This window comes from Belonocnema kinseyi, chromosome 3 (genome assembly GCF_010883055.1).
Source record: "Belonocnema kinseyi isolate 2016_QV_RU_SX_M_011 chromosome 3, B_treatae_v1, whole genome shotgun sequence".
Classification (NCBI taxonomy): Eukaryota; Metazoa; Arthropoda; class Insecta; order Hymenoptera; family Cynipidae; genus Belonocnema; species Belonocnema kinseyi.
In genome coordinates this window covers 64,813,240-64,827,867 of record NC_046659.1, presented here as the reverse complement: position 1 = coordinate 64,827,867, position 14,628 = coordinate 64,813,240, and the positions used below count along the sequence as shown (strand labels likewise).

At 29.6% G+C, this 14,628-nt stretch overlaps 1 protein-coding gene across 3 annotated transcripts in view; it reads left to right on the top strand.

The window, feature by feature from the left end:
• The window catches only part of LOC117169703 (dystrophin, isoforms A/C/F/G/H), a 747,733-nt gene that overhangs the window by 78,520 nt on the left and 654,585 nt on the right, over nt 1-14,628 (top strand). For all 3 annotated transcript variants that reach the window (XM_033356199.1, XM_033356198.1, XM_033356200.1), the window contains 6 exons: nt 1,758-2,395; nt 2,977-3,127; nt 5,073-5,186; nt 5,307-5,483; nt 7,392-7,499; nt 7,604-7,721. In XM_033356199.1, the coding sequence (XP_033212090.1) occupies nt 1,758-2,395; nt 2,977-3,127; nt 5,073-5,186; nt 5,307-5,483; nt 7,392-7,499; nt 7,604-7,721 (1,306 nt within the window). The remainder of the gene's footprint in view (nt 1-1,757; nt 2,396-2,976; nt 3,128-5,072; nt 5,187-5,306; nt 5,484-7,391; nt 7,500-7,603; nt 7,722-14,628) is intronic.

Here is a 14,628-nt window from a genome sequence, read left to right as displayed (position 1 = left end):
TTAAATTTATTTGCAATTTTTTGGTATTGAAAATAGTATTTTTGAAAAACTGCTGATTTTCACCCTTTTGGGCCTTATTTATGGGGGCACATTTTTACCTTTTTTCAAAAGCTGAAACAATTTTTTTCAGAACAATCCGTAAAATAGCCATTTTTCGTAAATATGTTATTTTAGGGGTGGTCTTAAAACTCTTTAATGATGAAAAATGAATTTTTTGTGTGTATCACTTTATTATTATGACATTTTGAGCTGGAGTTTTTGTGATTTTAGCTATTTTTAAGACCTCTTTTGCATCGAAGATGCGATTTAAAAAAATTACCTCAGAAAATCACGTTTCTTTTTTTAACTTGAAAAATAGGGTGAGAAGGGGTGGTTTTTTTTCGAAATTTTCGGTTCATATTCTGAAAGAACACACTTGAAAAACTTGCCGATAAATTTTTAGATCTTTTCCAGCATAATTAAGAAAGTTGTCCGTGCTTAAAGTTGACGGACAAAAACGGACAAATTGGGCCAATAAGGGTTAACATAAAAAATTTCATATTTCAAAGTTTTCTATTATGAGAATAGCTCAAATTAGAAATCACTCACATTTAATAAGAATTCAAATATCAAGGATTCGAAAGACAGAACATTGCAAATTTTCTATCAATCTTTTTATTGCAAAATTATTCAGATATGGGTGTCTGAATCAGAAACTAATGTAATTTTGGATAATTTAAAGTATATAGCCATTTCCGGGATTTAAAATCACTTTAAAATTAAATTTATTGTCTTTAAAGGAAATTTATTAATTCCGTCAATCCTTTTGAGTTTTATTAAAGAATAATTCAGATATGGGCCTCCGTAAAACTGGAGGCTAATTATTTAAAAATAATTTAAAGTACGTAGGCATTTTCTTTGTCTTTGAACATATTTAAAATTATAGCTTAATTACTTTCATTCCTTGTCAATTATATTTTTCTCCTAACAAAATTCTCTTAATATTTTTTAAATGTAATCGTCAGCTTGATTTTTGAAATTAAAAAAAAGTCGCCTTGGAAAATATCTGGAAAAGGCCTGCAATTTGTAAATTGAAATTCTGTAGCAACTCTAGTATAATAAATTGAAAAAAACATTTCATACCAAAAAATATCAAAATAGCTCTTCTATAAATTAATCTTAGAATTTATTCAATGAAGTCTTTTAGAAATTCCAAATATCTCTATAGGAATTAGAATGCAGAATTACTAGTATAATTTTATGAAATTTCTTTACAATACTTGTGTGTTCAATTTGTGTATGTCTTATAACTTAAAAAAATGGAATAGTTTTAATAATGAATTTCGATTGTGCAAATATAATTGGTATATTCATAGGATTTTAGGTCACATAGAAGAAAATTCAAGTTACTTCATATCATTTAATATTATATGTGCATCTATGTACGTACAGCGTTTTATCTCATTTTATTTATTAAAAAACCAAAAATTTTTCAAATTTAAGTTATTTATCTAAAAAGTTTACTCTGTCTTCCCATTGCGAGAAATTTTTCAAAATTTCCATTGCTTGTGTGACTTATATTACAAGTTTATTATTTAAACAAATGAATGCCAATATTTTGCTACTATTAACAAAAATTGATGCCACTATTAACTTGATTTTTTATCTTATAAGTCAGCCAGAACCCGGGATATTATTAAATGATTAATATTATCGTGTTTATTCTAAAATTATAAATTTACAATTATAGTTAATTTTGTCATCTTGCCATTTCACAGGATGTGGGAAGAATTTCTATTCAAGAATACCTTACACGATGCAACAAACTGCGAGAAGCCGTATCAACAATATCGAGATCTTTAAATGCGATGCCTCTGAGCGGGAAAGACTACGAATTGTTCGCAAATCAAGAGGAGTGCCTAAAAAAGATCGCAAATGCATTGAATATATTGAAGCCAAGCATTGAAGAGATGGTTTTCCTTTACGAGAGTATCGAGCCACATGCGAGGAAAGAACAAGAAGATCAGATCAAGCGTCTTTCTGAGAAACTAAAAGACGAGTGGCAAGATGTCAATCGAAATTATCTTGAAAGGAATAATCGTTGGTCTCAGTGCATCGAAAAATGGAGAGAGTTGCAGAATATTTCCTCTAAATTTGCCGAGTGTCTCGAAAAAACCGAAGAGATGGTGAAGAAGTTGAAGTCAGAGCCACACTCGCAGGGAAGTAAAGTTGCAGCTTTAGAGTTGGAGAAAGAAGTAATGAAAATGCAGAAAACCATGAACAACATTTCAAGTTCAACTGCAGAGATTGTGAACAGATCCACGAGGGAAGATGTAAAAGACCTTCAAAATTTGGTTGAGGATTTGAAAAATCGATGGCAGCGACTTATTAATGAATTAAAGACCTATAAAGAGAAGTAAGTTGAATTTATATTATGCGCCACAAAAAACCCATGCTTCTAAGCACAAAAGATTGCTTTTATTGATGAGTTTTTAATAATTTAAAATTGGGTATTCATGTTAAATGTTATTCACGAATTGAAAGTCCATAGAGTATGTATATTACTTTTGAATGATTTCGCTGATCATTTAGAGGTAGTAAAACTGTTCCCTGTTAGATATTTTCGCGGTAATTTGATTTACATGTATACAGAACACGTTCAGCGTATTATAGAGACAATATTATCAGGAAGACGAGATTCTCACTATAGAGCTATTTCAGTCGTAGTTTGGCTCTCGTGCCGCGGAGAACGTAATCGGAATAAATTCATCTTAAAAAGACCTTAAGTCTGTAAATATATAATCAATAAGGTGGCAATAATAAAACGAGAAGATTTCCATGAGAGCCAACTTGGTCATGGTAAAATATTAAGGACTGGGATCTAAAAGGAAGATAGTTAATAAAAGATGTACATTTTTAGTCAACTTTAAGCTCTTTGTCTCCCCTTTAATCAATAAAAGGTACATTTGAATTGACCTAATTTTTTTTGCGTATAAGGGATATCGCCATGGAAGGAGAAGTTAATAGCAGCAGTGAGAAAGCATTTGAAGCGGCACGTAATATCATCGAACAAATAAATACTTTACTTTTATCGACAGCAAATCCGTCAGATGATACATCTTTGTCAATAAGATTGTCAATGATCAAGGTAAGAGAGAATGTAGAAAATTTTGAATTGTGTTTTGTTCTAATTATAACTCTTGAGTTTCCTGACTCTGTGCAAACTGAAATGTGCCAAGACGTAAATAGCTTTGAACTTGTATTTTCGTGTGATATGCACCTGTTTCATAATTTAATTTCTTGATTTTTGGTTAATAAGTTCTGATTGAAACTTATCGTTTTGTAAATATTTTAGTCAAATGCCAGGGTGTCTACCTGACTGTACAACGGGGAAAAGTCTGGGAAATGACTGACACTCTGATTAAGTAGCCGGGATTTTTCATTTGATTGTACTAAAATGAAATTCAACAGTATTTTGATACTTTTTTTTACTCTCAGTTTATTCTTTCAGTTACGAAAATAACAATGAACAATTTATTATTGTTTTTAAATCCGGTTGGCACTTAAATTCGCCAATTAGTATATATACTAAATTAAACAGAAATTAATTTATGCTTTAAAATAAAAATATGAAAATTATGTTTGTGATTTGTAACAGAGAACTTACGAAGAGAGAACTGTAATTCTGAATTTGAAAAGGGAAATTTCTAAAAGAATTATTATAGTTTTTAGTTGTAGTTTTGAGTTAGTTTAGAGTTTTTGAGTTAGTTCGAGAAGAATTATAATTCTTATAATAAATTATTATAACTCTTATAATCCGGATTTGGAACAACGAATTTTCCAAAAGAATTATAATTCTGACTTGAAACAGTCAGAATTATAATTTTAAAAAAGAATTATGATTAAAATCTGGAACAAGAAATTGTCCAAATGAATTACAATTCTGATTTGGAAAAGAAAATTTTTTAGAAGAATAATGATAATTCTGACTTGGAATAGTGAATGCTGCAAAAGAATTAAAATTTTGACTTGGAACGGGAAATTTTCAAAAAGAATGATAATTCTGACTTGGAAGAGGAAATTTTGGAGAAGAATTATAATTTTTACTTGGAACAGTGAATTTTTGAAAAATATTATGATTTAAGTCTGGAACAAGAAATTGTCCAAATGAATTACAATTCTGATTTGGAAAGGGACATTTTTGAAAAGAATAATTATAAATCTGACTTGGAATAGTGAATGTTCCAAAAGAATTATAATTTTGACATGTAACGGGGAATTCTAAAAAAGGTATATGATTCTGATGTGGAACAAGAAATTGTCAATGATAATTTTGACTTGGAAAAGGACATTTTTGAGAACAATAATTATAATTCTGTCTTGGAACAGTGAATCTTCAAAAAGAATTAAAATTTTGACCTGGAAGAGGAAATTTTCGAGAAGAATTATAATTTTGACTTGAAATATTGAATTTTCCAAAAGATTAAAAATTTTCACTTGGAACGGGGAATTAAAAAAACAAAAGTTTCTGATCTGGAAAAAGAAAATGTACCAATGAGTCATAATTTTGACTTGGAAAAGGAAGTTTCTTTTAGAAGAATTATAATTCTGACTTGGCACAGTGAATATTCCAAAAAAATTAAAATGTTGACATGGAACGGGGAATTTCCAAAATAATTATAATTCTGACTTGGAAGAGGAAATTTTGGAGAAGAATGATAATTTTTACTTGGAACAGTGAATTTTTAAAAAGAATGATGATTTAAGTCTGGAACAAGAAATTGTAAAAATGAATGATAATTCTGATTTGGAAAAGGACATTTTTGAGAATAATAATGAAAAATCTGAGTTAAAATAGTGAATGTTCCAAAAGAAACACAATTTTAACATGGAACGGGGAATTTTAAAAAAGATATATAATTCTGATCTGGAACAAGAAGTTGTCCAAATGAATGATAATTCTGACTTTGAAAAGGACATTATTGCGAATAATAATTATAATTCTGACTTGGAAACGTGAAATTAGAATCATGATTTCAATTAAATGAATTATTTATATATACATTGTTTTAAAATATGTGTTTTTTGAATAGGCCAGGGAAGAGGAAATAATTAATCGCAGAAAGGAATTACAGACAGTCAAAAATCAGTGGAATGTTACCAAACAGGAGGGAGAGTGTAACAAATTGATTGCCGAAATGGAAAAGGTAAATGTTTTTCATCGCAGTAGCGTGTCCGTTTATTAATCAATTTCGGGTTGAAAATGACAGTAATTTTGTAAATGGTACGGTAGTAGTTTAACTCATACTTTTTTAAAATTATTGCAGACTCAATCAGGTCTGTCAGCTCACCGCGAGTACGTTGAAAATAAACTGACTTCTCTGAAGAAATATCTTTTGACTTTGGACACTGTTATGGCGTGGGTAATGGAAACACGAACGAGGCTTAACATATCCCATGAATTGCCTCAACAAGAAAGTATCAAAGTAATTGATAATATAATGGTAATTATTCAAGTCTAAAATATTACTACATATTGATCAATGATTATATTTTTGAATATATAGAGGGATTAATAACTTTCATTTTCGGTGAACATTAATTTTTCATTAAAATAAAATTAATATAGGTCAATACAATCAATTCAATTAGAAATTTTTTTAAAGAATGTTGAAATTTTAAATCGAAGGAATTTTGTGTTTCACATAAAGCTTTCATTGTGAGTAGATCTATTCCGATTTAAAAACTTATAAACTGGAACAATTTAAATGTTTGGTGTACAAATTTAATAGTTTTAAAGTGGACACCTAGTTTTCACTTATTCAAAAACTTCAAAATTAGAAAAGTTCCATGTTGCAAATGGTAAAGTTTTAACAATCTAAAAATTAGAGACGTACGCAATTGACCCATTTACATTTGAAATTTTCAAGATTTTAATGGAAAGATTTTTTAAAAATTACAGAAAATTAAATTTTAAAAGTGGAACCAATTCAATTATAAAGCTGTTAAAATTGGACAACTTCAAAGGTTTCGAAGCATAAATTCAAATTTTCTTTATTTTATAGCTTTAATAGTTAATAATTACAATGTGTAATCTTAAAATATTTAGAAAAATAATCAGTGGGAAATTACATTTAAATGGCACTGCTAAATAATCCCGAAAAATGTGGAAATTGTCAAATTATGAAATTCCTCAGTCTAAACAATCACAAAATTGATCAACAATCAAGTAATTTTATTTTATGAACGTATATTTTTGTAATTTTTAAGTGTTTATATTCTGAATTTTTATAATTGAGACTTTTTATTGTGTCGGATATTTTATAACATGTTCAATTTTATTTCGGGAATTCTCTCTTATCTGGAATTTTCAAATTCGGTGATATAATAGCTTTCGGAAAATTTATTATACGGGTATTTTTCAAATTGTCGGCAATTTAATAATGTCGGCAATTTCCTATTTAGAATATTTTCATTTTCGGAATTTTTCAGACACCTTTTTTAAATGTTATAAATTATTGTACAACTTCAAAACTATTTGGAATAAAATGTCTTAAAAATAGAAATTAATTAAAACTACTCAAATTTTTGTTCTTAATTAGAAATCTGAAAAAAATTATAATTCTGGAATGCTGAATTTAAGGAAAAATAGCAAATTCTTCAGTTTATAAAATCGTATTTCGGAAATTGTCAAAGTATGAATGGTTTAAAATGGTAGAGTGATTGTAATCAGTTATGCTCGCCGATTTCAGAAGGTGAAATTTATCCCACAGCGAATACTTATTGATTATCTGAAAAGACCTAAATTAACCCCTTGTTGGAATTGACGCAAAATGCGTTAAAATTTTCCGTGCCCTGTGTGACATTGACACAAAATGCGTCAATCTTCTTTTTCCCTATTTAACTTACTCCGATTTTGCATTAAAGTCTTACTCGGGGGGTTTTGGGGCGCTGAACCCGAATCTGAAGTCGAAATTCGAAAATTCAAAATGGCGGATACAATATGGTGACCGAAAATACAAAAAAAACGGCTCGATTTGGATCAATCTCGGTACTTACGGGTTTTTGGGTCGCTGAATCAGAATTTGAAGTCAAAATTCGAAAATTTTAAATGGCGGATATTTTCGTCCGAAATTAAAATTTTTTGAATTTTGACTTCACTTTCGGGTTTAACGACCCCAAAAACCCGTGAATACCAATATTTATCCAAATCAAGCGGTTTTTTGTATTTTCGTCCGTAATATTGGATCCACCATTTTAGATTTCTGAATTTTGACTTCATATTCAGATTCAGCGACCCCAAAAACCCCAGGATACACATTTTCAGGATAACAAATTTTCCTGCCATTTTGGGAACTTTTTTCGAATTCTCTCTGCCAACGAAGGGGTTAATATTATTATTTACTTCTTAGGCAAGTGTCGTAGATCGCGAAATGGAAGTAAAAGACGTGTTGGAAAATTACACGAACTTGGAGAAAGAATGCGAATCTGCCAAGCAATCAGTATCTGTAGAATTACAAGTTAGTATATTTTATTTTGATTTCCATACATTGATACCAGACTTTATCTCTAAAAATAAGACTATTATTCAACTAATAGTAATCTTAACATAATGCCATTTTAGGAGAAGCTGAAGAAATTGCGAGTCGACTGGCATTTTGTCAAAAATCGTGGGGAAGTGGCGGATGTTGAAGCCGTATCAGTTGCAGTTGCTCCACCTGTTGAAATCGGACGACCAAAAGGTAGGAATATGATCCAACATTAATTTTCCAATATATTTGGAAATTAACTTGCAACAGAATATTATACGGAACGAGGGCACTCATTTTATTTAACTTTTGCGTGATTCGACACACAGATAAACGTGATATCCATCCCGTATATCCTAAATATGCAGAGTAGAAACGTGTCATACATTTTGCATGATATAATATTATATGAGAACCGTGTTTGCTTTATCAAACAGAATAAAGAGCAGTAGATAAAGAATTTTCTGCAAATTAAAAACCTTCTAGAGGTTATTAATTACGTTTTGTTTCTAAGTGCTGTTTACAGAAAACGATAGTTCCTCCTTAGGGGCCGTACTTAAATTACGTTACGGATTATAGGCCCTCTCTAATACCCTACCCTCCCCCTGTAACGAAACGTAACAAAAAATTTCTAGCCCCTTATTGTACTTTATTTTTAGTTTCCAGAAATGGTTTTTGCTAGTTATTGCTAGTAGAATTATGCAGGGTGGCCGAGAAAACTTTACTTTCAAAATTCCCTGGTTTTTCCTATACTAATTTTTCATTTTCCTTGATCACCTAGAATCTTTTATAACTGGAATGAAACAGTATTTCAGATACACATTTAAAATAAGTTGGTGTTTCTTTACATCGGCTTTAGGGTCCAGTAATAAAAAACTTTCTTTTTTAATCAAACGTTTCGACTTTTCCTCTTCAGTGATTTATTTCCAAACAAACTGTCAGTGACGAAAAAATAATGTTATCAATTAAATTCGAATTGTTTTCTAATATTATAGAATTAAAAATATACCGTGAAATCTAATTATTTGTGAATAATTGCAAATAATTCACAATAAAAAATAAAGGAATTAATTAAAGAGAATTATGTAACTCAAAAAACGCCCATGTAGAGAAACATCAACTTATTTAATAGCAGAGGGTCAATATAATTCCAAATCATGAACAAATTATAAATTTTCAAATTTATTAGTTTATTTTACACAAAAAATGTTTCAACATAATAGTTAAATTTTCAACCACAAAAGATCAATTCCAAAAAAAGTCTCATAGTTTATATTTCAATAAAAAAAGATGAAATTTATACAAAAAAAAGAGTTTTAACACCAAAAAGACCAATTTTCAACAAATAAAGATTTTTCACCCCAGAAAGAAATAAATGTTTGTCTAAATCGTTGGACCTTCAAGCCAAAAGACGAATTTTCTCTACAAAAATTTACTTTCAAACCAAATTTGACTGCAGCAAAAAATTAATTTTCCACGAAACTGATGCCTTTCTACACAACAAAAATGAAGTTTCAAACCAAGAAAATTATTTTTATTTTACTAAAAAAGGAGATTTTTTAACAATAAATTTCAATCAAGTTTTAACAATGTAGTACAATTTTCACCCAAGCAGTTAAATTATCAATTAAAACAGATTATTTTTTTAACAAAATAGATCAGCCTTCAACCAAAGAGATGAATTTTCAACTAAAAATATAAATCTTAAAAAATATGATTTCTTAACAAAGGGATTTAACCAAATCTTTAAACAAATAGTTTAATAGTAAAGCAAAGAAGAAGGATTTTCAACCAAATAGTTGCATTTTCATAAAGAATAAAACGTAATTTCCATTAAAACAGATGTATTTTTAAATCAAAAATATAAATTTTGAAAAAAAGTTGAACTTTCTGTTAAAAGAGATTTCAGTTGATTTCTTAACATCAAAATATGAATGTTTAAACAGGAAATAATTTTTTACGACAAAATTGATTTTTTAATGCATTTTTACCCAAAAAAGATTAAGTTTCTCTTTAAAAAAAAGATTTTAAATAATTTTGAAATGTTAAAAAAAATTGTTAAAGTTTCATCCGAAAAACATTCCAGGTGACTTTTCAAGATTAAAATATGAATTTTTTAACAAAAAATAAGTTCGTACGAAAAAATTTAAATTTCTAATCTAAAAGGACGAATTTTTTCAACTAAAAAGGATGAATTTTTAACAAAATAGTTTAATTCTCTACGAAATAATTGCATTTTTTCCAAGAAAGATGAAATATGTGCTAAAACAGATGAATTTTTAATAAGAGCGACGGTTTTTTAAGTTGAACTTTCATCCAAAAAATGTTTCAAATCATTTTTCAACACTAAAATATAAATTTTAAACAAAAGTACATTTTCTACGAAATCGTTAATTTGTAACAAAGTCGTAGAATTTTCAACCAAAAAGTATGACTTTTAAGCAAAATTATTGAATTTTTAACCTGATAGTTGCATTTTTATTCAAGAAATATGAAATTTCTTCTAAAATAGACGAATGAAAAAAAACACCTCAACAAAAATATTAAAATTTTTACCCAAAGAAGATTCCAATTAACTAACCCCAAAATAAGAATTATAAACAGTAAGTTAAATTTTTGCTTAATATACGAATTTTTAACCAAAAAGCATGCATTTTTAACAAGAGTCTTAAATTTTCAACCAAACTGTTGCATTTTTGTCAAAGAAAAATGAAAATTCTCTTAAACCGCTGAATTTTTAAATCAAAAAGACAAATTAAAAAAAAAATGGACTTTTTACCCAAAAAGATTTCAATTGTCTTTGCAACACAAAAATAGGAATTTTAAATAAAAAATATATTTTCTAGGAAATAATTTAATTTTAAAGAAAACAGTAAAATTTTCAAATCAAAAAGAAAAAATAAAAAAAAAAAAAGTTTTCATCCAAAAATGACTTCAGTTGATTTATCAGCAATAAAATATGATTTTTAAAGAAATGGTTAATGTTCTACGAAAAGAGAAGAATTTTTAACCCGACAAGACGAAATTTTTAACAAAGCAATTGAATTTTCAACTGAAAAGGATGTCTTTTTATGAAAATTTATAAATTTTCAACTAAATAATAAAATTTATAAATAAAAACGTAATCTTCAAGGTAAAGATTTGCGAATTCGCAAAAATTACGTACATGAGTGAAGGACCACCACCTCGCTACCGTAACAAATCGTGACGTATTGTTTGGACCCCCCCCTCTCCCAGAGCTGTTACGTAATTTAAGTACGATCCATTAGGAAAGCATTTATTTATCCATTTATAAAGCATTGCTATTTTAATTCTCAGGAATTTATCAGAATTTTCATAGATTGGAAATCATCATTTGTTTTGTCTAGCGATTGTTATGGGTGTAAAAGGACGTTTGTGATCGTCCAGTTGTTGATGCAGAGAGTTAGGGACGATTCATAAATGCTGTCACGGTAAATTTAAGCATTTTTATACGATTTATCACTCTTATGACGGTTTCTCACGATTCGCTCAATCTACCTATCAATAAAACATCACGTCACGGTCAATTTTTTGTGTGAAAAATATCTTTAAATTAAATTAAAAAATGTTTTTAATTTACATTTCAAATTATTTATTACGAAAGTTATTTTTAATACAAAATAAAGCAAAAACGGGAATAGAACTGTGTAAAGAATCTTCTTGATTTAAAATACTGCTTAGTTCAATATTTTCAACGTCAATCCATTCTGCATCTTTATTTCCTGTTTCATCACGAATGATACAAAGTGTTTCACTTTTACGAAATGAAGCAATATGTACAGGATGCACTCTATTGTAGTTCATTGCTTTTGATATAAACTTTAAAATATAAAAGAAATACCGTGACGTCCGGTTGCATAAAATGAGCATACACTTATGACACGTTTAGTCACGTTCCTTCGATAAGACCTATCAATAGAAAGCGTGACATCATTTATGAGTGGTCCCTTAATCTGTTTCCGCAGTTCAAGCTGCTCGGGCGCTTTTTTTCTCTCTGGACTCGAATTCTAGTCGAATGGAGCAGATTTTAGCTAGACCGTAAATCGTTTGTTTGCATTCATCCCGCGACATCTAACAGTCAAAGAGAATGTCGAATCCGACTCGATGGTTAAAGAGATATGGGACACTGTTAGTTCCATTCGGTTAAATTTTCAATCTGACGTGTATTGTAATCGCGCTGAGAGAATATAGCTGAGTGTAGCTTTTTAAATGAAACTCTAAATTTTCTTTATAGGGAAAAAAACCCGGATATGACCGGGAATTTTCATTCGATTGTACTAAAATGAATATTAAAAGTGTTTTCGTTTTGATACTCTATTATTCTCAGTTTGTTCAGTCACGAAACGAACCATGAAAGAGACCGGTAATTTAACATCATCCACCTGGCAGACACTCATAAATCATCCAATAATCGGAGACTATTAATCGTTAATATTCTTTGAAGAGTTTTGGGAGTTCAATTATAATTACTTTTGAGGAAATGATAGTCTCGTCACAATTCTATTTTATAATATTTAATTACAGTTTCTTGCATAAAATATGATTATTGTCATAAAACGTCGTTTAGCATGTCGATGCCGGATTCACGAAATTTCACCTTGAAGCCGTTAAATAAGATTTCCGAACGAGACTAGCGAATTATTAATTATTCAGGCATCGCAAGAACGGTAAAATGATGGCTGGAGTGAAGACAATACCGATATTGGCTTTCGGTCCCTGAATAGGGAATAGGGATGTGTAACGAGACTTTTCGGCAACTTGAGAACAGACTGATTTTATGAATAATTTGCGAAAGAAAATTAGATAATAAAGAGAAGAATATAATTTTATTAATCATGGATTTATTAATATCCTTTTTTGAAAAAGGGAAAACCTAATAATTCGTAAGGGAAAACCTGAAAGAGTCAGGAAATTTTTCGTAAACTAAAGGTGAAGTTTATAACATTCTGCATGACTGTTGTACAAACTTCACAGTCTTTCTCCTTTTCCCCTCTTTTCCCCTTGTTAAAAAATCTTTTTCCCTTGTTTTCAAGAAACTTTCTCCTTTTTTCTTCTTTCGTTTAAATGAACACGAAAATCTGACTGTTTTTGGTTAAAAGTTAATTCTCTTTAATTGAAAAAGATAGATACTATTATAAGCTTTGCTCAGAATTCATTTTGCTTGCTTAAAAATTCTACTATATAAAGTCTTTTTTAGTCAAAAGTAGAAATATTTTGTTAAAAATTGAACTATTTTGTTGAAAAGTATTATTTTTTTAATTTTCTTAACCAAAAATCTAACCTTGAAATATTTGATTGAAAATGGATCGCTTTTATTTAAAAATTCAATTATTACATTTTTCGTTGAGAATTAATGTGTTTTGGTTTAATATCCAACTAATTGGCTAAAAGTTGTTTCACTTTGTTAAAAGTTCATATTTTAGTTTAAGATTCAGCTCTCTGTTTCAAATTTTGTTTGCTTAAAAATCAATTTCTTTAGCTGCAAATTTAACTGCTCAAAATTTGGTTTGATTTTTTTTATCGTTTATAGTTGATAATTCAAATATTAGAATAAAAATTAACTTTTTTGTTAATAATTCATATTTTCGAGCTAGTAATTCAACTGTTTTGTAGAAATCTCTTTTTTTGGCTTAAGGTTTTAACTGCTTTATTCAAAGTACGTCTTGTTTGTTTATAAATTTTATTACTTTAAAATAAAATTGAACTATTTCGTTGAAAATTATCTTTTTGGTTGAAAATGCATATTTTGCGGTGATAATTCAACTGTTCCGTAGAAAAATGGCCATTTTGGGTTTAAATTTCTATATTTTGTTTAAAATTTTTTTCTCTTTTTACTTTTGTTTTGAAAATTAAGTTTTTCTGGTAGAAATTGGATATTTTTTGTTTGAAAAGAGTTCTCTTTTGGATGAGGAGATTGAAAATTAATCTTTCTTCCTTGAAAATTCGTCTTTTTGGAGTGGAAATTTGACCATTTGGTTAAAAATGCATCTTTGTAGGCTGAAAACTGAACTATTTTTATGAAAACTATTTCTTTTCATCAAAATTTTTTTTTTTATATTTAACTCTCTTATTATTCTCATATTTTTGTGAAAAATGGACCCATTTCCAAAGTTTTTAGAGCATTTTGGACTGTGAAGTCGGTTGTTATCACTTAAAGTGGTTAAGATAAAGGGAGAGGGTCGGTAAGGCCGGTTTTTGGCCTAATTTATTTTTGGACCAAAAAATCTGAAAAAATCATGGTAGTATCTTATAAGTATCCCGAGTCGATTGCATGCTAAACGGACTACCCTCCACCCCCCAGCCACCCCCACCCCCTACAAATATAGGAAACACCAGTACCCACCAACTGTATTTTCGAGAGATTTGACACTCTTAAACATGTATTCTGAGGTTAGCTCGGGTTTACTATGGTTTTCGGGGTCGCCGAATACAAATCTGGCGTCCTTTGACTTTTATCGCGTCAGGTTCAAGGTCATTGGAAGGTCCAATCGAGAGAAAACGGTAAAAATTTCAAAAAAATATGTTATAGGTTTTTGGAGTGGCTAATTACGAATCTGGCATCCGTTGAACTCTATCGCTTCAGGTTCAAGGTCATTTGAAGGTCATTTGAAGGTCAAATCGAGAAAAAACGGTAAAAAAATATGTTATAGGTTTTTGGGGTCGCTGATTACGAACCTGGGGTCCGCTGACCTTCATCGCGCCAGGTTCAAGGTCATGGGAAGGTCAAATCGAGAGAAAACGCCGAAAAAAAATGTTATCGATTTAACTTTCAAATGACCTTGAACCTGACGCGATAAAGGTCAGCGGACACCAGGCTCATAATCAGCGACCCCAAAAACCTATAACATATTTTAAAAAAAATTTTTTACGGTTTTTCTCGATTTGACCATCAAATGACCTTCAGATGACCTTGAACGTGAAGCGATAGAGTTCAACGGATGTCAGATTCGTAATTAGCCACTCCAAAAACCTATAACGTATTTTTTTGGATTTTTTAACCGTTTTCTCTCGATTTGACCTTCCAATGACCTTGAACCCGACGCGATAAAAGTCAAAGGACGCCAGATTTGTATTCGGCGACCCCGAAAACCATAGTAAA